The sequence below is a fragment of the Pelodiscus sinensis genome, chromosome 26, assembly GCF_049634645.1.
Source record: "Pelodiscus sinensis isolate JC-2024 chromosome 26, ASM4963464v1, whole genome shotgun sequence".
NCBI lineage: Eukaryota > Metazoa > Chordata > Testudines > Trionychidae > Pelodiscus > Pelodiscus sinensis.
In genome coordinates this window covers 19,112,353-19,137,750 of record NC_134736.1, presented here as the reverse complement: position 1 = coordinate 19,137,750, position 25,398 = coordinate 19,112,353, and the positions used below count along the sequence as shown (strand labels likewise).

The 25,398-nt window shown below is 44.5% G+C and overlaps 1 protein-coding gene across 3 annotated transcripts in view; it reads left to right on the top strand.

Moving 5' to 3' along the window:
- Positions 1 to 25,398, top strand: part of LOC102450612 (STT3 oligosaccharyltransferase complex catalytic subunit A) — a 46,445-nt gene that overhangs the window by 5,646 nt on the left and 15,401 nt on the right. For all 3 annotated transcript variants that reach the window (XM_075909257.1, XM_075909258.1, XM_006116691.4), the window contains 12 exons: positions 419 to 544; positions 884 to 944; positions 1,307 to 1,428; positions 5,721 to 5,866; positions 7,581 to 7,671; positions 9,372 to 9,478; positions 12,513 to 12,677; positions 15,810 to 15,990; positions 16,729 to 16,884; positions 23,346 to 23,437; positions 24,300 to 24,455; positions 24,976 to 25,164. In XM_075909257.1, the coding sequence (XP_075765372.1) occupies positions 457 to 544; positions 884 to 944; positions 1,307 to 1,428; positions 5,721 to 5,866; positions 7,581 to 7,671; positions 9,372 to 9,478; positions 12,513 to 12,677; positions 15,810 to 15,990; positions 16,729 to 16,884; positions 23,346 to 23,437; positions 24,300 to 24,455; positions 24,976 to 25,164 (1,554 nt within the window). In that variant the 5' untranslated portion in view covers positions 419 to 456. The remainder of the gene's footprint in view (positions 1 to 418; positions 545 to 883; positions 945 to 1,306; positions 1,429 to 5,720; positions 5,867 to 7,580; positions 7,672 to 9,371; positions 9,479 to 12,512; positions 12,678 to 15,809; positions 15,991 to 16,728; positions 16,885 to 23,345; positions 23,438 to 24,299; positions 24,456 to 24,975; positions 25,165 to 25,398) is intronic.

Sequence of the window (25,398 nt, the reverse complement as noted above, 5' to 3'; positions counted from 1 at the left end):
GGTGTAAAGGAAGTTTGGCTGGTGAGGGTAGGAAGAGTGTCCTAGTCCTACAGGCAGAATAGTAGAAGGCATGAGTGAATGGAAATGAGGAATGGTGAAGTAAGGGGAGAGGGAATGAGGTCAGAGACCTAAGCAGGGCGGAGATTACTTGAAAAGTTTAAATTACATTCGATAGATTCCATAAGAGAGCTATCTAGTTGTGGTGACACACTGAGAATGACAGGAGCGGAGAATGGTTTTTGGGGCAGAAATGGACTGCAATGAGGCATGGGGACAGTCCCACTCTAGGGAATAGTGACATGTTATTCCTTATTTAGAGAGCTTCCAATTAAACGTTCTAACAGGAATCCAGGATACTGTTTTTGGGATGAAAACTGCATTGTTCTTGGCTCATCCCTTCTATCCTGTTCCCTTTCAGGTGTTCAAGTATCATTCATCACAGCCTTTGATGTGAAAATGACCAAGTTAGGGTTTCTCCGCCTGTCCTATGAAAAACAGGACACGCTGCTCAAGCTTCTTATCCTGTCAATGGCAGCTGTGCTATGTAAGTCTGAGCCTTGATAATTTATCGATGTACATCTTCCATAATACTGCTAGCCCTGCTCCATGTTCTGCATTTCTTAGAGTAATGGGACTCAGTTACATTTAAAATAGCTTTAATAAACCTGGCCATTAATATATTGAAAATAATATCTCCTTACCTCAACTCACCAGGGGGCAGTTTGAGCCAGTCCTGGATAGCAAGCCATGCACAACTTTTCACAGGCTTTAAGCTTTCACAGGCTTTAAGCTTTCATCTAGCAAAGATACTGCAAATAAATCCAAGTTTCTCTTGCTATGTGAATGCTGTATGTTGATGCTCTCTTCTACCTATGTATTGCAGCTTTCTCCACTAGACTCTTCTCAGTGTTAAGATTTGAAAGTGTCATCCATGAATTTGACCCGTAAGTACTCTGCTTGTGTCTTGGTGGTCTCCTATCAGTCTTTTTCCTTGTGAGTATGTAAAGATGGTGTTGTGTTTGTCAGGGTATCTTTAGTCATAAATATTTATGACTGGAGAGAGGTGCAGATGATCACATGATAACCTGCTAAAACTCAGAATGCATAGTAAAAAATGGCCAGTGCTCCTAAGGATTTTATTTCAAGATGGTATACTGCTCAGCATCTGGGCTGGTGCCGTCTGTCATGGAGACAGCACTTACTCATGCACTGATTATTTAAAGTCTGGTATTGGAACGTGAGGAGGAGTAAACAACATTTCCAGTGTCCACACTGCAGAGACACTCAATATCTTATGATATTACAGGTACTTTAATTACCGCACAACCCGCTTCCTGGCAGAAGAGGGCTTCTATAAATTCCACAACTGGTTTGATGACAGAGCCTGGTATCCCCTGGGGAGGATCATTGGTGGAACCATTTACCCAGGTAAAGCCAGGGTGTTTTTTGTGTGCTAAACCTCACTTTAAGGTAAAGGAAGTTCAGATGGTGCAGATTCTGGACTCCTATATTGGTTCAAGAGACTTCTACCTTATCTTGTCACCTGTTCACTACTTCCAAGACCATTATGGTAGGGCAATCAAACTTGGTTTTTCTCTGACTTTTTACATCAGTATAATGAAACATTAAAATTGTTCTTACTGGTTGTGTAGCTGAAAAGGTACTTGGGTATAATTTTGGAAAAACAAATTGATTATTTGGTAGCTCACTGGGCCAGCACCTGATTGTGGTAGTTTAGATAATCCTTGCTGGGAAAAATTTAGGGATTCTTCATTTAAGAGAATTTGATTGGATCTGTACATGCCTGTGTCTTTCCTCCCTCCCCATTCTCCCTTTAGTTGAGAACTTGAGAGTGGAAGACAGTATAGGGGACAGTGATCATGAAATAATAGAGTTCATGATCTTAAGGAAAGGTAGAAGGGAGACCAGCACAATTGAGGTAATGGATTTCAGGAAGGCAGATTTTGATAAGCTCAGAGAACTTGTAGGTAAGGTCCCATGTGAAGCAAGACTGAAGAGAAAAACAACTGAGGAGAGTTGGAAGTATTTCAAAGGGACGTTGTTAAGGGCCCAAAAGCAAACAATTCCGCTGTGTAGGAAAGATAGAAAATATGGCAAAAGACCAGCTTGGCTTAACAAGGAGATCTTGCATGATCTCAAAATAAAAAAGGAGTCCTATAAAAATGGAAACTAGGACAAATAACAAAGGATGAATATAGGCAAGCAACACGGGAATGCAGGGGCAAGATTAGGAAGGCAAAGGCACAAAATGAGATCAAACTAGCTACAGGCATAAAGGGAAACAAGAAGACCTTTTATAAATACATTAAAAGCAAGAGGAAGACCAAGGACAGGGCAGGCCCACTGCTTAGTGAGGAGGGAGAAGCAGTAACAGGAAACTTGGAAATGGCAGAGATGCTCAGTGACTTCTTTGTTTCGGTCTTCACCGAGAAGTCTGGAGGTGTGCCTAAAGTAGTGAATACACGCAGAGAGAGGGTAAGTTTAGAAGATAGGATACACAAAGAACAAGTTAAAAATCACTTAGGAAAGTTAGATGTCAGCAAGTCACCAGGTCCTGACGAAATGCATCCCAGGATACTCAAGGAACTGATAGAGGAGGTATCTGAGCCTTTAGCTATGATTTTTGAAAAATCATGGCAGACAGGGGAGATTCCAGAAGACTGGAAAAGGGCAAATATTGTGCCCATCTATAAAAAGGGGAATAAGAACAACCCAGGAAACTACAGACCCGTCAGTTTAACGTCTGTCCCGGGGAAGATAATGGAGCAGGTAATTAAGGAAATCGTATGCAAACACTTGGAAGGTAATAAAGTGATAGGGAATAGCCAGCATGGGTTTGTGAAGAACAAGTCATGCCAAACTAATCTGATAGCTTTCTTTGATAAGATAACGAGCCTTGTGAATAAGGGAGAAGCGGTGGATGTCATATACCTAGACTTTAGTAAGGCATTTGATACGGTCTCGCATGATATTCTTATTGATAAACTAGGCAAATATAACTTAGATAGGGCCACGATAAGGTGGGTGCATAATTGGCTGGATAACCGTAGTCAGAGAGTTGTTGTTAACGGTTCTAAATCCTGCTGGAAAGGGATAGCAAGTGGAGTTCCTCAAGGGTCTGTTTTGGGACCCGTACTGTTCAATATCTTCATCAATGATGTAGATATTGGGATAGAGAGTACGCTTATTATGTTTGCAGATGATACCAAACTGGGTGGGGTTGCAACTTCTTTGGAGGATAGGGACATAATTCAAAATGACCTTAGCAAGTTAGAGAAATGGTCGGAGGTAAACAGGATGAGGTTTAATAAAGAGAAATGCAAAGTGCTCCACTTAGGAAGGAACAATCAGTTCCATACATACAAGATGGGAAGCGACTGTCTAGGAAGGAGCATGGCGGAAAGGGATCTAGGGGTCATAGTGGACCACAAGTTGAATATGAGTCAACAGTGTGATGCTGTTGCAAAAAAAGCAAATATGATTCTAGGTTGTATCAACAGGTGTGTTGTAAGCAAAACTCGTGAAGTCATTCTGCCACTCTACTCTGCACTAGTTAGGCCTCAGCTGGAGTACTGTGTCCATTTCTGGGCGCCACATTTCAAGAAAGATGTGGAGAAATTGGAAAGGGTACAGAGAAGAGCGACAAGAATGATTAAAGGTTTCGAGAACATGACCTATGAAGTATTCCTTGAGTATCCTGGGATGCATTTCGTCAGGACCTGGTGACTTGCTGACATCTAACTTTCCGAAGTGATTTTTAACTTGTTCTTTGTGTATCCTATCTTCTAAACTTACCCTCTCTCTGCTTGTATTCATGAACTGGGCTTTTTTAGTTTGGAAAAAAGAAGATTAAGGGGGGACATGATAGCGGTTTTCAAATATCTAAAAGGGTGTCACAAGGAGGAAGGAGAAAATTTGTTCCTCTTGGTTACTGAGGACAGGACAAGGAGTAATGGGCTTAAAGTGCAGCAGGGGAGGTTTAGATTGGACATTAGGAAAAAATTCCTAACTGTCAGGATGGTCAAATATTGGAATAAATTGCCAAGGGAGGTGGTGGAATCTCCCTCTCTGGAGATATTTAAGAACAGGTTAGATAGACATCTGTCAGAGATGGTGTAGACGGAGCTTGGCCCTGCCTTGAGGGCGGGGGGCTGGACTCGATGACCTCTCGAGGTCCCTTCCAGTCCTATTATGCTATGATTCTTTGTTTGATTTTGGACAGAGGGGAGGGATAGCTCAGTGGTGCTAAACCCAGGGTTGTGAGTTCAGTCCTTGCGGAGGCCATTTAGGGATTTGGGGCAAAAATTTGTCAGGGATGGTACTTGACCTTTCAAGGTCCCTTCCAGTTCTAGGAGATAGGCAATCTCCATTATTATTATTATTATTTATTATTATTATAGCATGCTATTGTGAACTATATTATTGATTGTACTTGCATGATGGTATCAGATAAATAGAGAAGTGAAATTCTCTGAACTCACACATGATCTGGACCTTCATAATTCTAATACAGCCCTGAAATAAGACTCTATTTAAATGCAGTCCAATTGTATCCTGCAGGGTTGCACGTTGTTACACATTCTCCAAAGGTAAAACATAGTTACTCAAGGTCAGCTGGAGGAGGAAGTTTGCTCCTTATTCCATGTTCAGAGTCCAGTTAAGTCAGATGCTAGATGTCTTCTAAAGGGTCTCAAGTATTTTTATGGCTGTCCCTTTAAATCTAACTAGCATCATCCTGGATCTGAGGCACTGGCTAAACATCCCCTGTTTTTAAATTCTCACCCAAACCTTCCTAGAATTAGGGGTTTGGGTGGGAATCCCTAAGACCTTCAAATATTAGAGTATTAAGGACAATATAAGTATCTAGGTATTCATAAACAAAAGATAGGACTATGCAGCACTTTAAAGACTAACAAGATGGTTTATTAGGTGATGAGCTTTCATGCAACAGACTCTCTTCCTCAGATCAAATTGTGGAAGAAAATTGGCGTGACCATAAATACCAAAGGGATACAATCAAAAAAATGTGAACACATATAAAATTAACAAATCAGATTTTAGAGCAGAGGGAAGGTGTGTGTGGGAGGTTAGTGTCTATGAGATAATGATATTAGGGGTGATAGCTTCCCCAATTATCTTTGTAATGTGTAAGGTAGTTTACGAATGGGCCTTAACAAAGATGCTAACTACCTTACACATTACAAAAATAGCTTCTCCAATTATCACCCCTAATATCATTATCTCATAGACACTGACCTCCCCCTCCCCCCCCCACACCTCCCCTCTGCTCTAAAATCTGATTTCTCAATTTTGTGTTCACATTTTTTTGATTGTATCCCTTTGGTATATATGGTCATGGCAATTTTCTTCCACAATTTGATCTGAAGAAGAGGGTCTGTCGCACGAAAGCTCATCACCTAATAAACCATCTTGTTAGTTTTTAAAGTGCTGCATAGTCTGGTCTTGCTAAAACAAAAGACAGGACTAACATGGCTACATCTCTATTACTATTCTATAGGTATTCATAACAAACTTAATGAACTAGTTTAGATACATTAGTTTTACAGTGTCCCTCTAAGTTCTCTTTACAGCAAGGTCATCCCTTAACTTAAACAGCGTCCTCAGGTACTTTCTGTTCTAAATGAAGTACAGCAAATTACTGTATTGCTAGTGGTAACAGGATTGTCTCTGTCATTCAGGTTTAATGATCACGTCAGCAGCAATTTACCATATTCTGCACTTCTTCCACATTACCATTGATATCCGAAATGTCTGTGTGTTCCTGGCTCCTCTCTTCTCTTCTTTTACCACCATAGTAACTTATCACCTCACCAAAGAACTCAAGGTAAAGAGCAGATCTGTGCATACCTGCTGAATTGTGTAGCTTTCAGTAGAGAGCATGAGATTTGTCGTCTTGTGTACCTGTCAGTCAAAGCAGAAGTATTGATAATTGCAGGGGGAGCTGCGATTGTGATCCTTAATATTTCTATTGCTTTGACTATTGATTTATTTGCTGTTTGTAGCCAGATCAGTTTATTCATCTGGCCTTTAACATTTATGAGGCCTGTATATTATTGGCAAGGCTTTTTATTGGCTTCTACCCAGTAGGTTATTTTCTGTGCTCTATTTCACTCTGTGTTGGCACTGACTGACTTTGATGGGAAGGCTAGCAGGATAGCAACTATACTTGGTTTTTATAGATTAAGAGGAAATAGCAGCACTCTCCTTCTGTTATGTTTAGGGTCCGTTGCTTTGTGAGTGCTACAAATTAGGGATGGTGTCAAGCTCCTCCCGGCATTTCAAAGCGGCAGCACCACGTGGAGCCCAGGATCAGCTGGGAACTCCCTAGGGCTGTTCCTACACTTCAAAGGCAGAATCGCCCTACCTGCTAATCAAATAGTCGATATTTAACATCCTTAGTAGGAGGTGTTGAGCCTAAATGTGTTGCCTCAGCTTGACACACAGGCAGCTCTGTGAGCTGATAAAGGATCTTTACTTAGTTGGGACATCTGGGCCAGAGTTTATCTTGTGCCTGGTGGAATTTTCTGCTGCCTGGAGATTTCTTTTGAATGATGCACAAGGCTTGTACTTGTTCAACAATTTGTGCTCAGAGACATTTTCCTGTCACATTCACGTCCACTTACGGTTCTGTCCCAAGTGCATAACTTTTATTTTTTCATTGGCACTACTTGGAACAAAGTCTTTCATATTTGCTTAATTCTCCCCGCTGGCTTTTAAAAATATGTTTGAGTTGAAGAGGATGATCTTGGCATTGGAGCTTGGGCTACTGCCCAGAGATCCTTCCTAATTCAGTCTCCTGTGTTCTTATTGACCACATCAGTCAGTCCAACTGGGAGTTTCAGCCTTACTGTCAAATTTTGTAGCCAGTAGTGAAGGTAGCTTCAGGAATCAGTTTAGATACAGTGCAGTGAGTTCCTTCTGCCAGCTTTCTGCAGTAATCAGGTTAGACTCTCTGATCTGTATTTCAGTCTCTGCACTGATCGTTCTAGCAGAGGAGAGCAACATTTATGGGCCTCCAAAGGGATCCTCGTCCAGCTCTCCTTGACTGAAGGAAGGCTGTGACACAGGAGCCGGAGAGAGAGGGGTGTAGGGATTTTTTTTATGGCCCTTGCAACTGAGAAAATTTATTATTTAAGTCAATAAGGCCTGGTCTATACTAAACTAGGCAGGTCGTTTTAAGGTACGCCATCCATTGTGCAAAATGCACAGCTGGAATCAACTTACCTTAAGTCGAGCTGTGGCGGAGTCTACATGTCAGGAGGCTGACGGGAGCATATGCTCCTATCAGCTTTCCTTATTCTTTGCAGATTGAGGAGTGCCAGATGCTGGCAGGTGTGGTCCCTCAGTATTTGATTGGAGGTCCCATCAAATTCAACGCTAAAAGATCGACCTCCAGAAGGTCGATCTTCTCCATATTGTAGACATGCCCTAAGCGGGTACTCTGCCTTTTGATACGTTTGCCTTTGCCAGCAGAGCATGTAAATCTCTTTAAAGACTGAAGTTGAATCTCTTTCCCTCTGACCATATATGGTTCCCAGGATGCAGGGGCAGGTCTCCTGGCTGCTGCCATGATCGCTGTGGTGCCTGGTTACATCTCTCGTTCTGTGGCTGGCTCCTATGACAATGAAGGTAAGATCGGTGGGGCTCCAAAATAAAAGGTAACCCCCAAAAGAGCCAATAAACAGGACTATGTAGCACTTTAAAGACTAACAAGATGGTTTATTAGATGATGAGCTTTCGTGGGCCAGACCCACTTCCTCAGATCAAATAGTGGAAGAAAATTGTCACAACCATATATACCAAAGGATACAATTTAAAAAAAAATGAATACACATAAAAAGGACAACTCAAATTTCAGAACAGAAGGGGGTTTGTAGCTTCCCCAATTATCACCTCTGATATCATTAGCTTACAGACATTTACCTCCCCCTCCCCCTCCCCATTCCTCCTCCTGTTCTGAAATTTGATTTGTCCTTTTCATGTGTGTTCATTTTTTTTTAATTGTATCCTTTTGTAGATATGGTTGTGACTACTTTCTTCCACTATTTGATCTGAGGAAGTGGGTCTGGCCCACGAAAGCTCATCACCTAATAAACCATCTTGTTAGTCTTTAAAGTGCTACATAGTCCTGTTTTTTGTTTCAGCTACACCAGACTAACACGGCTACATTTCTATCACTAAAAGAGCCAATGTATTCTGAAAACCAAGTATAAAAATAACAGTGTTTGATTCCTCTGCATTTGCTCCTAGAGCGATGCAAGCAGATGATTCCCAATCAATAATGATCTACAGACAAAACCTGCAGTGCGATGAGATTTGGCTTTTCTCTTGCACATTAAGCATGTTTTGCCTGTCTAGTTGATTATGTTGATCTCTCAGGATGGAAAATATTTGTTTCTCTCTTGTACAAAATGAGCAGGCGCTAATTAATAGTAATATAGGAATATGCTCTAATAGTAATATCGTCAATTCCAAAACAAGTGGTTCTACCAATTCCATAAACTCTTGTAGGCATCAAAACTCTTTCTGTCCTGTACCACCTGAAAGTAGCAATAGTTTTGTAACTGAGACAGAGACAAGTTTGCTCTTGATACCTAAAATAGAATAGAATCCAGGTGGCTCTTTTATAACTATATTGATATTACGTGGGTGACCAAGAATCAACTTGTTAGTAGGTGTGACTTAGGCCTCAGAAGCAAATGTGTAGAGTAAGAAAGGACCGCTTTTTCATGCATTGTATTTTTACCTTTTTAAAGCCTTTAATGGCGCTTTCAATTTTAATTTAATTTAAATTTACATAAGGGATAAATGTTTCTTTCAAGGGCCCAAAGCAACATACATGTTAAGACAGTAATTCTGTAGAGCTCTACTCCTTGTGAAAAGGATTTCTGGGGTTCCCTCTGTGACAGATGCACAATGTATACATTCACCTTGTGGTACATTGAAATCTAGGAAGGTGCTGTCACTACAGAAGTGGTTCCCAAAGCAGTGGGGTTGTCATGATCTGGACTGCATGTTCCGTGCTCTAATCACATAGCTGAACTTTAGGGAAGGCTGTTTTGTCATAAGGCTGTAACTTTCACAGCGGATTACATTACAACAAGGTGAGCCTAGGGTCAGGCTTATTAAGGTTTTTAGGTGCCTAAAGGTGCAGATGGATGTCTAGTGAGATTTACAAAAGTGCCTAAGTAAGTTAGGCATCTAATCCCCATTGACTTAAAGGGTTTGTCATTATTTGCCATGGAGAGGTGGTCCTGGGCACTTTAGGGTAGATGTTTATTTTTGTGTCAGTAGTATTTCCATGTATTCCTGTACATTATTTTGCTCAGGTATTGCAATATTCTGTATGTTGCTAACTTACTACATGTGGATCAAAGCAGTGAAGACTGGCTCCATCTACTGGGCAGCCATGTGTGCCCTTGCCTACTTCTACATGGTAAGTTCTGTTTCTGCTCACAATCACTTCACTTCAGATGAGCCTGTTGATCAGAAGTAACCAAAATACAGCCTAGATGTCAAATGTGGCCTATAGTTATCTTTGTGTCCGTGTTAAGCGGGTGTGAATGTTTAACTGATTAACCAGTGGGGGCTAGAGCAGCTCCTTGCCTGCCACAGGCAGGGGGATGTTCCAGCCCCACAGGATGGGCTGTGATGGCATCCCAGCAGGAACAGTCTCTATCTGCAGTGGGCCCAGACGCCCTTCAAGCAGGAGCTGCTCCATCCAGGACTCAGCAGCCCCCACCTCAGATGAGGTGGGCTACTCAAGCTCTCCTGCCCACCTCTCCCTTTGAGTTAACTGGTTTAAATGATAGTAGGGTGCCCCCTGCTCACTACGCTTGCCAACCCCCCTCTTACGGTGAGTAGGCAATCCCGCTCTCTCTCCCGCCCCCTCCTCCCCCAACCGGGAGGATCAGGCTACAGCTGTGCCAATCCAGACCTGTTTCCCCACCCACCTGAGCCTTTTCTTCCCCCAGCTATCACCCTGCCATGGCCTAAGCCTAACCCCCATTCTCCTGGCCAAGGCCATGCCAGGCCTGGCCCTCTTCCCCCCCCCGCCCCCCCCGGCCTCTTGGGGTTGGGCTGGGCCAAAACTGTGGTGTGGCCTAGCCAGAATCGGCCCTCCATGCCCAGCCGTGGGCTGTGGTGGGCACTATGAGGCCTCACCAGGCTCTGTACTCCTCCCCCAGCCACAACAGCTCCCTTCCTCCCCCCAGCATTGGGGAGGGGAAGGGCTGCTTTGCTCCCAGTGCTGCATGGTTTCCACACTCACTCCACTCCCGAGGACCATGAGTGGGGTGTGTGGCTTCTGCTCCCCCCCCCTCCCCACCACCCAAAAATCGCGGAGTGAAGGAGCTGTGTGCTTTGCAGCCCCCGCACTTCCCCCGTCTAACACTGGGAGGGGAGGGGCTGTGTGGCTCACAGCTTCAACCTCCTCCCCAATACTGGGTGGGGAGGGGCCGCTTGCCAGGCCCTGCTCTCCGCCCCGCGCACCAGAGAAGGGGGAGAAGGGAGACACAGCCAAGGAGGGAGGAGTCAGGTAGGGTGCAGAGTGATGACCTGTCATTCCACTGAAAAAACTTTTTATATAGAGAGAGATGTTTAATCACTTAACCAATTAAATGGGATTTTATATCCCTACTTCCCAGCATGCAGTCTTCCATCCTGTCTTCCATGGTAATTCCTATATGCAGGAACTATTCTGTATGTGACACACATGGGTACTGAATTGATGGTGGCTGTATTCTGTTTTAATGTATTTAAAAAAACTTTAAAAACAAGTTATCCTATAGCACCTTAGAGACTAACAAAAAACATATAGTACCATGAGCTTTTGTGGACACAATCTGCTTTGTCTAGTTCCTTTTTGGTTGTTAATGGGGCCTATTGTAATGAGCCCTTGGAGTGACACTCTCCTGATTGAGCTTCATTATCCATTGAGTCTTTTTATTACAAGAGGCAATGTTGCAGCATTCATGTGTCTGAGGGCAGGTCTACACTATGGGGAAAGGTTGGCTTATGGTATGCAATTCCAGCTACGTAAATGACGTAGCTGGAGTCGACATACCTTAAGCCAAGCTGGAGCACGGACCTCACTGCAGGAGGCCAATGGGAGAGAGGCTCACATCAACTTCCCTTACTCCTTGTGACAGTGACGATTACTGGCATCACTGAGGCATCCTTATTGTTCATTGTAGCAGGTCCCCAGTGGACCTGCTAAATTGAACGCAGAAAGATCGACCAACATCAATCTTCCCAGTAATGTAGACATGTCCGGATGACTAGGAGAAAAGGTGTATTTCAACATGTTAGCTGATCAAAGTAAAGCCTAGGGTTTCCCTTGACAGACTGACATGTTAAAACTGCAACTTGCCTTACCTACACAAGGATTTTAACGTGTGGATCTGATCAAAGCAAATAATAAACAGACCTACCTAGCTTTTTGTCTGCTGTTCCAGAATTCTAGAGCAGCCTAGCTGAGAAACTCTATTAGCAACTCTAGCATAAAAAGTTTGAGGCTCAACCCCCCCCCCCCCCTCCATAATTTCATTTTGGAGCCAGAATGGCATGTTTTTCCCCCTCCCATGGAACATTCATCCTGGTCTGTTGAAATGAAATGAGGGGCAAAGCTTTCTCTCCTTGTTTTCCCTTGTAATGGGTTTCAGTAATCTAAGCTTGCCTGGATGTTGTCATTTAAGACCAAGTAGTCCACTATATATTCTTAGATGCTCTTTTCCTACACTTGGTTTTTATTTGGCTGTTTTGAATGGAACCAAATAGTATGCTTTTATGAATCCTATGCCAGATTAACTTGTAATGATTCCCAGTGTTACGTGCAATATGTTTGTGCATGGTAGTAGCATCAGAGAGTCTGGATATGTATTAGTGCAAGATCTGGGGTAAGCAATCCTGGAATTTTTCCATGTCACTACAAAGAGCATTAGATTTGTCCTTGTTTGGTGCATTTTCCTGTCAGATCATTGCTGGAGAGCTCATGTAACCTAGTTGAAAAAAGGCAGATTTTTTTTTAAAAGAAAGTAATTTATTAAAAAAGAAAGGTGTTAGGAATGGGGCAGCTCCATGACCTTCATGTATTCTGTTCCCTCTATTGTGATGCACTAAATGTACAAACAGTAAGATTTGCCCAAACCTTTTGAGAGAAACAGTGAACTGTCAGAAAACCAAAAGAAGGACATTGGCTTCAAACAATGTTGAGTTAATCTATTTATGAACTGTGTTAATTCTGAAGCATATTTTGAATTGATAACCATTAAAAAACCACTGGAATGTGATCAAGTCCAATGTGTGTGCCTTTGTTTTCTGTTTCTGCTAGCAAAACCCAGTTTTCACTTGGGGGTTCTGGAAATGGTCTGTAGAATATTTTTTTGGAAATTGTCTATAGAATATTAACCTCTTTTTCATCGACACAGTGCAAGTTGTTCTGAGCACATAATTGTTCTCTTCTTACCCAGGTCTCTTCATGGGGTGGCTATGTGTTTCTGATTAATCTGATCCCCCTGCATGTCCTTGTGCTGATGCTGACAGGACGCTTCTCCCACAGGATCTATGTGGCCTATTGCACAGTGTACTGCTTAGGAACCATCTTGTCTATGCAGATTTCCTTCGTTGGCTTCCAGGTAAGGGAATCAGACGAAGCAATGGAACGCAGTATTCTCTAGCAGTTAGAGTAGGGAAGCCATAGGTAGGGATGTAAATGCCCTTAAGGAGTGAGGCTTACTGGTTCTGGTTACCCAGTAGAAACTGGAGCAGTTCCTTGTCTACCCTGAGTGTGGTCTGCTCCTGCCCCTGTCTGTGGCAGATCCAGCTTAGGCCCCTCTCCACAGGCAGAGACTATTCTATTTTGGGGTTAGTTACATTTTTCAAATGTAAATTTTTTACATCCCTAGCTACAGGTTGACATTTGAGTCCTTCTTCTGACTGTGCCATTAACTTGCTGTGTGAGTATAAGGGAGAAATTATGCCTCACAGTCACTTAGTTTCTTCATCTGTACTAAGCCTAAACTTCCTCCCAGAAGTGTGCAGGGCTTCATGAACTTTGGTAAAGTACTTTGCACAGTTCCTCAGAGGGCTGTAGACTGTTAACAGTGCTAGATATCAGAAGGGTAGCCGTGTTAGTCTGGATCTGCAAAAGCGACAAGGAGTCCTGTGGCACCTTATAGACTAGCAGATGTATTGGAGCATAAGCTTTCGTGGGCAAAGACCCACTTCGTCAGATGCATGTAGTGGAAATTTCCAGAGGCAGGTATAAATATGCAGGCCAGAATAAGGCTAGAGCCCCAGCATCAACTTACCACTCTCTTGGTCAAGACTGGGCAAAATACAGCCCAGGGGCTGGATCTGGCCCATCAAGACACTGGATTTGGCCCACTGACCACCCTGCCGCTGTTTAAAACACAGTCTGCTCTTCAGGGAGGAGAAGGCTTCCTGTGATCTCCCTGCCCCAGTCCAATCCTTCAGCTCCTATTGGCCAGAAACAACTGGTCAATAAGAACTGACCTCAGCCAAACTCACAGTTCCTATGGGTTGGAAACAGCCAGCCAATTGGAACTGAGAGATTGGCCTGAGAGACTGGGGCAGCGTTAAGCCTCTTTCCCCCATCCAGAGTTGAGAGCCATGTGGAGGGAGCAGCCTGTATTTTCAAGCGGGCTGGGGCTGCAACAGGCAGGGAGGCCCAGATTACCATCCAAACCCTCTGCACCCCCTGCCCTAGGTGACAACTCCCTCCCAGATCCTGTACCCCTCCTACACCTGTCCCCCAGGTCGGAATCCTCTCCTGCACCCACACCCCCTCCCTGACCCTACACCCCAATCCCCTGACCTAGGTCACAACCCCCCTCCACCCAAACACCGTCTCCTGCACTCCAGTCCCTTACCCTGAGCACCCTTCTGCACCCAACCTAGACTCTGTACCCTCTCCACAGGAAAGTGCAGCTCTTGACCATTTACCAAAATCTTGGAGTGGCCCCCCACCAAAAATTATTGCCCATCCCTGCTCTTGGTGGAGCGGTTGCCCATAGTGGTCACTCTGCAGTATTGCATTCCTCCAAACAGCAGCTCCCTCCCTTTCCATGTTCTAGAACAGTGGTTCCCAACCTTTTTTATACTGCAGACCAGTAAACCCATTCATAAACTTTTGGTGGACCGGTAACATTTTATTTGCATACTCATTATGCAAATAAATGTTACCGGTCTACCAAAACGTTCAGCCCCCAGAGCTGCTGCAAACCACTGGCTTCTACTCTGCGCCAGCCCACCCATTCCAAACGCCTCAGTGCCAGCCCCCTACCCCTTAGAGCCCCCTACCACCAGACCCCCTCCAGTGCCAGCCTGCTGTTTCCAGAGCTCCTGTGCACCCAACCCCCCCAGAGTCAGCCCCAGTCCTCAATATTAGCCCTAGAGCCCCCCAGTGCCAACCCTGTCCCCATAGCCCCCCCCACTACTAGCCCCGCCCACATAGCTCCCCCGTGCCAGCTCCCCACCCAGACACCCCAGTGTCAGCCCTCTGTCTCTTGGAGCCCCCCCAGCACTAGCCTCGCCTTCTCACCCAACCCAGTGCTGCCTCTCAGCCACCTCCTGAGTGCTGCTACTCAGGTCACGGCTGCTCTAAGGCTCAGCCCTCTTCCGCAGCCGGGAGGAGACCCCGTGCCTGCCTGGCCCTTGTTGGCTGAGAGGCAAGGCAGGACACACCTCTCCCAACAGGAGAGGAGGAGAGGTGCTGGCGTCAGGAGGAGAGGTGCTGGGTGGTATATCCTAGTCCCAGCCACCAGAGCCACCGTGGCCAGCAGCCAGCGTTCCGTGGCCTGGTGCCCGTCTGTGGACTGGCAGTTAGGAACTGCTGTTCTAGAATACAGTCCCATTCACGGCACTTTCTGCTTTCCTGGCAAAACCAATCCCTGACCTTGCTTTAAGTTAGAAGAGGAAACTGCCTGCTAAATTTAGTGGCCCTAGCTCATAATTATTTTGGAGGAGTTCTTGAAGTTCACTGAGACCTGCCGGCAGACACACAGACAGATGCGCTCTGTATCTATATAGATATATTTTATAGATAATGATCCAACTGGATCTAGCGATAGTTACATGGCCTTTTGGGCTTCTGCTTGAGACTTGGGAGACTTAAACTGAGCAACTGCAATATGCTAAACAATATGGCTATGGGAGACAATGGGAGTCCTGATCATCTCTGTCTCTTTTTCCAGGTTACTCTCTCCCCAAAAGCTTATTAAAACAAAGATGCTGACCTGAACTTCCCTTACTGATACCACAGGGCACGTCTAAACTACATTCCGCTTCCGAAAGAGGAATGTAAATGAGCCTGATCAAAAATGCAAAAGAAGCGCGGATTTACAAATCTCATGCTTCATTAGACTGTGGTTTCTTCTTCAAAAAAGCACTCACGTGATTATGCAAATGAAGCATGAGATTTGTAAATCCGCACTTCATTTGCATTTTCAATCAAGCTCATTTACATTCCTCTTTCGGAAGAGGAATGTAGTTTAGACGTGCCCTGTGGTATCAGTAAGGGAAGTTCAGGTCAGCATCTTTGTTTTAATAAGCTTTTGGGGAGAGAGTAACCTGGAAAAAGGGACAGAGATGATCAGGACTCCCATTGTTGTGCCTGGATTTAATTTTCCTTGTGGCTTCTTAAGAGCTTTAATTTGGGAAAGAAAGTGACTCCTGGCTGTGTCTGCAGAGATGTTTCTGCTATAGTTATTCTCCTCTGCATCCAATCCTGCTCTCTTTCCTTGCAGCCTGTCTTGTCATCTGAGCACATGGCTGCCTTGGGGGTCTTTGGTCTATGTCAGATCCATGCCTTTGTGGACTACCTGCGCAGCAAGCTGAACCCCCAGCAATTTGAAATTCTCTTCAGGAGTGTGATCTCACTAGTTGGATTTGTCCTTCTCACGATAGGAGCCGTGCTGATGCTGACAGGTAGATTGAGCTATGTGACAAAAGCTGTGCTCGTGGTGATGGAATGCATGAATTTCCTGTTTCACTTCCCTGTTACCTTGGCCTATGGTTCATTATAATTCATTCCTTTAATGAAACAGGAAAGAGCCCTTTGCTGAGTAATTGTACTAGTTCTTGTACCAAAAACTGCATGCAAACTGTAATTCTAGCTCCTTCTTTCTCAAATCTGTCCCCCTGTGTATGTGTTCAGAAATCTAATCTTCCTAATGTTGTTCAATAAAGCATGTTTTTAGTATTTTGTTGGCCCAGCAGAGCCAGCACAGCTCTGGGAGCTGGAGCTGCAGTATATTCTGGTTCATGCATCATCAACAGAACAGTTGGCTAATCTCCAAGTGGGAGAATGTGTATTGTTGGTGATAGTCAGAAAAATCTCTTGGATCCCAGACTGAGTCTGGTGAGCTTACATATTACACAGCCGCTGCTTAACTTGGAATCTGAACAGACTTGATCTGGAGTCAAGGAGAGACTGTTAAAAATGGAGCTCCATGTGGAGTGCCTTTCAGAGGAGAGCTGCATTTTTAAAGCTATTTTAAAACCCGGTAATTCTGAGTGTCATAAATTCAGTGTATTAATAGTTTCACATGATCAGTATTTGAGAGAGAAATTACAGCTCTACATATTTGTCCTCTGTACAACTTTCTGGTGTAAATTGTCCCAGAAATCCAGTGCATTAATGTGGATTTCTCCCTTCTCTACTAGGGAAAATCTCTCCTTGGACTGGCCGTTTCTACTCTCTGCTGGATCCTTCCTATGCAAAGAATAACATTCCCATCATTGCTTCAGTCTCTGAACACCAGCCTACCACTTGGTCTTCCTATTATTTCGATCTGCAGCTCCTTGTTTTCATGTTTCCAGGTGAGTTTAGTGCATTTACTTATGCGCGCAAACCAATTATCTTCATATAAAGAAAATATTGTCTCAGAAATCCTAAAGACAAGCCCCTGCCCACCTCCATTGGGTAAAACCTTCCCAAGAGTGGAGTAGCTTTATACCAAAAGTCAAAAACCTTGACTGACAGAAGATCAGTGGGAACTTGCATTGCATTGTACATTCCATTAGGTTTATACATTTTAGGGCTATTTAAAAGCTTCAGCTGGTACATCATGTGATTAACCCCTACTTAGCATTGTCAGCTATATTGTTCATGTTACATCCACTCTGAAACCTGCACTTGAACTTCTAGGTACATTTCAGAGTGGTGATCTTATTGGTTTCAACTACCAAGAAAGAGCGTTGTTTAGCAGACAGAACATTGGAATGGAGGAGTCAGTACTTGTGGGTTCTGTTGCTATCTCTGCCACTATGTGACCCTGAGCAATTCATTCCCATCTCTGTCAAATGAGATGATAACACTTAACAGTCTTGTAAAATGCTTTGAGATCTGTGGATGGAAAGCTATATATGCAATAGGTGCTAGGTATTATTACTGCTGAAAAGATGGCCAGTCCCCACTGTAAGCTATTGTCACTTGTAAGGTTACCCCAAAGAATGTTGCTCTCAGTCTTGACTTCGAATCTGAACAGATTTGATCTGATTTAATTGGTGCTAATATTTTGAATTACACCTAGATATGAATAAAGAAACCAGTGTAGTCTGCAGAGCATTGGTTAGTGAGACCATGTCTGCACTACGAGATGAGGTTGAATCTATTACGGTTGATTTCTTGCCACCTGATTTTGAAAAGTTGAAGGTCCATGTCCCCACTACGGGGAAGAACTCAACATACTTCAAAGTAGTGCATCCCCATTACAGAGCTTGCCATTGACGCAGTGTGATGCAGTATGGGTAGCTATCCCACATGCCTACTTTGCATTCTGGCTTATGCTCCCAGTGCATGCTGGGACCAAAACTGTGGTTATGGGTTCATGTCCTCATCGTCCCATAATGCTCTCGTCTACTTGTTGATTTACTGAGATTTTTTTTTGATTGAGAGAGTATTTTTGCTCACTCTTTAGCCCTGGTTGTCCACACAGACGCTATAGCAGCGCAAGCATGGATCCACATCAAATCATTGTAATGGTGATATCTGCCTTGGTGCGCCTCACGGTGCAGTATTTTGAGAGCATTAGCACAGTCCTCCAGGAGGAGGACAATGAAGAGGAGGAATTTCCTTTTTGGGGTCCTATGCTGGTCAGACAAGCCCTTGCATTGAGCAAAATGGAACCACAGCTGGGATTTGATCTATTGACATAGTGGAATGCCAGGTCTGGTGCCGTGAAACAAGCATGGACTGGTGGGACCACATTGCGATGTGATGCGATGATCAGCAGTCGCAGCAAGACTTCTGAATGCACAAGGCCACTTTCTTGGAACTTTGCAGATGGCTTTCACCTGCCCTGACATGCAAGAATACCAGAATGAGACCCATTCTGACAGTGGAGAAGCATGTGGCAATAGCCCTGTGGAAGCTTGCAACCCCAGACAGCTGTCAGTCTGTTGGGAATCCGTTTTGATGGAGAAATTTACAATGGGGGTGGCTGTTATACAAGTAGCCAAGGCAATGAATACCATTCTGCTCTGTGACTTGGAAACATGGATACTGTAGCGGATGGCTTTGCCACTATGGGGGTCCCTAAATGCGGTGGGATGATAGATGGACCACACCTCTCCATCTTGGCCTCTGACCACCTTGCCAAGCAGTGTGTAAACTGCAAGAAGTACATCTTGATGGTGCTGCATGTGCTGGTGGATCACAAGGACCCTTTCACTGATGTCAGTGTGGGATGATCGGGAAAGGTGCATGTTGCACGCATCTTTAGGAACTCCTACCTCTTCAGAAAAATGCATGCTGGAACTTTATTCCTGGACTGAAAAATCAGAATCCGAGATTCCTGCCCATAGTGATCCTTGGCGACCCAGCCTACCTCTTGCTCCCCTGGCTCATGAAGTCATACATGAGCAGCCTGGACCCCCATAAGGAGGGGTTCAACTACAGGCTGAGAAAGTGCAGAATTGTGGTTGAATGTGCTTTTAGGCATTAAAGGGAAAGTTTAGGAGTGTCCTGACTAAGTTGGACCTCGGCGAACACATTCCCTTTGTGTTGGCAGCCTGTTATGTGCTCCATAATATTTGTGAGAGCAAGAGGGAAACTTATCTGGCAAGGTTGAGGACTGAGGTAGAACTCCTAGCCAAATATTTTGAGCAGACAAATACCAGGGTGATAAAGAGAGCACAGCATGGAGGAGCACAAATCAGAGAGGCTTTGAATGGCCTGTTTTGAGAGACAGTGAATGCAGGGGCCCCTCGTTGTTTGCCCATAATCCTGCACACCTCCCCTGCAGTACAAGCAATAAAGAGACTGTTGTTCGGAGATCATGCATTTTTATGTAGGAAAAACAGTAGGGAAAGAGAGAAAGTCTGGGAGGTTCTCAGAAATGCATGAACAGCCTTTTGCCTACTGAGATCCTGGAGGCTGAGTATGAGGCTGCCCTTGAGCTGCCCCCTCCCCTCTACCCCATGTCCTGGGGCCCCTGAGGGTGGATGCCATGGAACTAGGAGAGGAGGGAAAGTAATTTTATTTGGGTTGGAGGGGGTCCTGAGAGGGGTTCTTTTCCAGGCTAGCTGCCAGGCATTCCATCACTGCCAAGATTGCTCTTGGTGCCTTGCTTGCACATTCCTGCAGGCTTTTCTGTCCTACCTCTCCACCACCCCGTCCTGCCTCTCTGCCTGCATCTCCTGCAGGAGCATGTTCCTTCATTCCATTTGCTCCTTAAATATATCATCCCTTGTCTGTTTTCACCTGCAGCTATGCGCCAGGTATAGCTGCAGAGCTGGGGGAGTATGCAGTGAGCTAACTACTGTTCCCACTAATGAAAAGTTTACAAGGGCACAAATTAGATATGTTGTGTTAAACCTACCCATAATCTGTTAACATACAGAGAAACTCTCTGTAAAGACAATAGAGATGTGTTCTGTGCAAGGCAAAAGTTTTGCTTTAAATAGGTAACTGTCCAGCAAGTATGCAGAGTTCTCAGGGGAATATCTGAACTCACAGTTCAGAGGCAGGCAGATATGGTAAGGGGCCTGCCAGGGCATGTTTCTGCAGTTGGAAGATGTGGTCTGGTCATGCCAGTGGGACAGGGCCAGCTTCCCTGTGTCTAGCACACATGGCTTCCCGGCACAATGCTTCTTTGCCATCCCGCGGAAGTCTGTGGCTGGGAGACGGGAAATAGGGTCCAGTCATGCCGGCAGGGAAGCCTACAGCTGGGAGGGAGAGTGGGGGTGCCAGAGGCTGGAGCCTTGATAGCAGCAGAGGCAGCAGCTAATAGCTTCCCCTCCTCCTTCATCCAGGTTGCAATGTGAGATATCAGTCTTCTCCAAATCATGCAGAGTGACAAGGAGCAGATGATGACTGAACGTGGCCACAAACCTAGGCCTTTTGCTGCAGTGCTTTGTGATTCAGTGACACTTACTGCTGGCTTGGTGTGGAAAGGTGTCTGTCTGTGGAGGATGAAATAAGGCTGACCTCCCCAGAAAATTTGAAAAGGATCAAAGAAGTCCTGTCTGAGAGCTTCATGGAGATGTGCAGAGAGGATTCCCAATCCATTTCCAGACACATGAACATGCTCTGCTGGGTTCCTCACACTATGTAGGCACAGTGCACGCCACATATCACACCCAATTGCCTTAACCTGCTTGTAGTAAGAAAAAAAATTGTGAACTTACAAGAAGAGCCCTCCCGGGATCAGTGCTCAGATGGGAGACATACTGGGAGGAGGAGTCTGGCTCCCATATGATAAAAAGTTTTTGGCTCTCGCCAATTGCTGTCTGGCCATTCTCCTTGTCCTCACACTCCTTTTCCACTCCCCATGCCCCTTCTGCCACCACTCTGTCCTTCACAATGCCCGGAGTGTCTTGGCCAGACTCCACCATCAGGCTTGGGCTGTTGGTTCGCCCCTCGCTAGGATCACATGCAGCTGTTTGTAGAAATGGCATGTGTGCAGTTATGCACCACACTGTTCATTTGCCTCCTTTGCTTTGTGGTAGGACTGTCTCAGCTCCCTTATTTTAACTCTGCATTGCTGTGTGTACCTGATATATCCTTTCTCCTCCATTGCCTTTTGAGATCTTTGCATAGATATTGGCATTTCTTTTGCTGGTTTGGAGCTTGGAGACCATGGATTCTTCTCCCCATGCCTCTAGGAACTGGAGCTTATGGGACTTGAAATATTGGAAGTCATGACCACGTATTGCTCAGGTGTGCTGCCTGCTCTTTGGTATGCTCACAACACTGGCCACACAGGAAATTAAATTCAGATTTTTCCAGGGCTATTTCTGTTACCTGGAGAGCAGTAGAGGCTCAAGTTCTGGTTAGAGCAGGGCACTGTGAGATGCTTGACTTTTGCCAATTCTGCATCTACACTACCATGAACTTGATCAGGCAAGGTTGGGAATAGTGTTACTCCTCATGAAATCAGGAGTACCTGACATTGACTTAAGCAGCACTTCAGGTCGACCAGACATGCTTGGTATTGTGGACATGTCTAGAAAATTTACCTGTTTTTGTGTGGCTAAATTTAGTCTAAACAGCTAGGCTACGTCTACACTGGCCCCTTTTCCGGAAGGGGCATGTAAATTTCACTAGTCGTCGTAGGGAAATCCGCGGGGGATTTAAATATCCCCCGCGGCATTTAAATAAAAATGTCCGCCGCTTTTTTCCGGCTTTTAAAAAAGCCGGAAAAGAGCGTCTAGACTGGCCCCGATCCTCCGGAAAAAGTGCCCTTTTCCGGAGGCTCTTATTCCTACTTCAAAGTAGGAATAAGAGCCTCCGGAAAAGGGCACTTTTTCCGGAGGATCGGGGCCAGTCTAGACGCTCTTTTCCGGCTTTTTTAAAAGCCGGAAAAAAGCGGCGAACATTTTTATTTAAATGCCGCGGGGGATATTTAAATCCCCCGCGGATTTCCCTACGACGACTAGTGAAATTTACATGCCCCTTCCGGAAAAGGGGCCAGTGTAGACGTAGCCCTAATGTAGACCAGGATACTACAGCCTAATATGCTTCATACACAGAAACTCACTAAATCAACTGAAATATTCACTACTGTGCCAATGAAATGCCCTGCCCATTGTTTCTTAATGCTGTGGCACTATACATGCTCATGGGTTGCCTTATTATGCACATTTAGTCTAGCATTCACTCAGTTTTCTAACTCTTATTCCCATGCTGATGGACTAATTCATGACAAGACAACCTTGCAATACCTGACCAGTGCTGCCCCCCGCCTACGGGATTGGAATGTGTTTTAACCTGGCATTCCTCTTGAACAGTTCTGTTAAGCTTATAAGAAGCACAGGAGATCTTTTCAGGGGAAAAGGCAATACACTGCGTTTATTGAGAATACAATGGCAAAGCAGTTAGTATATGCTTACACATACTCTATTCCTCGGTCTTCCACCAGTCGATGCCTATATTTACCAATCCTTGTGGCCAGCCACATAGGCCCCGCCCCCATCCGTGATCAGTCTGCCTGGACTGATGATCCAGTCTTTGGCAGGATGACCCTGCTCTTAAGGCAAAAAAGTTCTCCTTTTTATAATAGTTCTTTCCCATCAGGATCAGTGGGGTTTGCATCATCATGCTGTTTTTCTGACAAATATTTGTTATTTCCAGTTGTTTCTCTTCTTTGTTCTGCCATGCTAAGCTGGTTTCAATCACAAATATTTTGTTCCAATTGATAAATGCTTGTCTTATTTCAGAGCCATCGATTTGCCCACTGCTTACATCTCGATGGGGATATACAGTAATCTTCAGCGTCTTTACATCTGTTTTCTGCTTCTTCCCAGAACATTTGTTCCAGTGGCCTTTGCACTTATTTATCATATATTCCTCCTTCACTCACACGTAACACGGTTGATTTCTTTGTTACAGAGGAACAATATACACATTTAAACAAGGACGTCAGATTACAATTTTTAAAAAAAGTCATCATATCCTTTTACTTATTTCACAATACTAATTTTAAAACTTAAAACAAAATAAGACTCTATTCCAGCCTTGATCTCAGCTTTAAATACAATATTCTGGCTGTTGCACCTTTACCAATGGTAAGGTAAAGGTCCTTTCTGCTTTCAGAAAGGGTGGCTGGCAGGCAAAGTATACTAAGGCACATTACTTAGCATAAAGCTACATTTTAGCTACATGGCTACAGTTTAATGCTTCTGATTTCATTGTTGGTATCAGGTGATGCATTCTAAAATCATGTGATTCACAACATTCTGCTTTGGTCCTATATCTTGTTTAATATAATGCATTTTAACTCTTGGCCTGGAAGAAAATTACCAAGCTGGCTGCTGACCCATATCTCCCTCTCTTGCAGTTGGTCTGTATTACTGTTTCAGTAATCTGTCAGATGCCCGCATTTTTATCATCATGTACGGTGTGACCAGCATGTATTTCTCTGCTGTCATGGTGAGAGCTGCTGTGTGCTGAGGATTGAGTGTGTGCAGTCCCTGACTGATCATCTGGGGGATGGAAAAATGGGTAGAAAGAAGAAATGGGTAAAGTGGAAACCTAGCATGGCTCTGTTGCTGACTTGCTAGTGTCCAGTTTCTCAGTCTGTCTGAACTTTTCTCCATTGTCAAACAGGGTTAATGTTACTCATTCGCAGAGCTGGTTGAAACAGTCATGATATTTCTGTGTTTTTTTTTTTTTAATCATATGTGATTGTCAGGCTTTGTTAGGGAATGCAACCTGGGAAGATTTTTGAAGCTGCAATTAAAGGTCATTAGTTTCTGTTGCCATCATGGTGAGTGAGTCAATTTTGGGAGGGTTAGTGAATGCTCTTTCTAAAGCCCATTGAGTTCCCCAGGTGGTAGGCTCTGGGTTCCATTACTGAAGCAGATTGTGAATTAGTAGCTTTGGGTTTTGCTGTAGCACATTATGCCCCAGGTGAGAGTTGACCTCTGTTCAGCGTGTTAATTCTTCAGAACAGTCCAGCACTATTAAAGGGTCTAGAAGTAATGTCAAATTAAGATTCCTCCTGCTGTCCTTGTTTCTGTAAAATTCAAAGACTCCATGGCACTAGACATGAGAGTAACACCAGTGTTCACTCCATAATGAATGCCCACCGGAAAACAATCTTGTGTCCCAGCTTGGGAAGGTTCTTGCGAAGTACAGAATGACTATTTGCCTGTACAGTCACTGCATCAGTGGGAAATGGGAAGAGTTATATGCACCTACAGTCTGTATTTTATTTCTGAGCTCGCTGTGCATTCTGCTATGAGCTCATCATTCTGTGGCCAGATAATAAATGTCCTGCTGTCTTCAATAGGTACGTCTTATGCTGGTTCTGGCGCCAGTTATGTGCATTCTATCCGGCATTGGTGTTTCTCAGGTGCTCTCCACTTACATGAAGAACCTGGATATCAGCCGACCAGACAAGAAAACCAAAAAGCAACAGGACTCTACCTATCCTATTAAAAATGAAGTGGGTTTTCATGTATGATTATAATCCAGGCCTCAAGGGGGAAACTACATGGGACCTGGTCTGGAGGAAGAGCCCCAAACCTTTATGGGAGAATGTAATTAAAGGAGTTGGGGGAAGGAGAGGGGAGACATGGGCATATTCTCTAGCCCATGGGTTCCCAAACTGGGGGGGGCGTGCCTCCCGGGTGTGTGTGAAGAAATTCCAGGGGGGGTGCAAGGCCCCTCCATGTTTTGTTTTTCAGCCCAAGTCAGTTCCTTTTTTTTCTCAACACGTTTTGCTGCTTTTTGGGGGAGGGGGGACATGAGGGTTTCTCAGAAAGTGGGCATGATGCCGAAAAGTTTGGGAACCACTGCTCTAGCCCTTCTCCTGAGTAGCACAGAGATAATCAGTGGGAGTGACTTTTATCTAAGCATAGACTAATTAGTGCTTGTAATTCCTGCTCTGTAATAGGAGGTTGAGCTGTGATTCAAAATGAGTGAAACTTCTGAGATGCTTTTGATACTGTCTGTTGCTTCCCTAGGTTGCCAGTGGCATGATCCTGGTCATGGCTTTCTTCTTGATCACCTATACTTTTCATTCGACTTGGGTAACCAGTGAAGCCTATTCCTCCCCTTCCATAGTGCTCTCTGCTCGTGGGGGGGATGGCAGTAGGATCATCTTTGATGATTTCAGAGAAGCGTATTACTGGCTACGTCACAATACACCAGAGGTAAACTGCCACAGGCCTCTGTACAAAATGATCCTTGGACTTGGTTTTGGGTGGAGCAGGGAAACATCTTACAGAGCTGCTGTACTGTCACTGAGGAGAAAATGGCAACTATTTGGTTGCCAGAATAATTGGCTAAATCAGATTTATTCCTAATAAGGCTCAAATAGGAAGCTCTGGTCAGGTTTAGGGTGTGAATGGTTTTTTATTTAAAGGTATTAAATCTATTTTTGATCA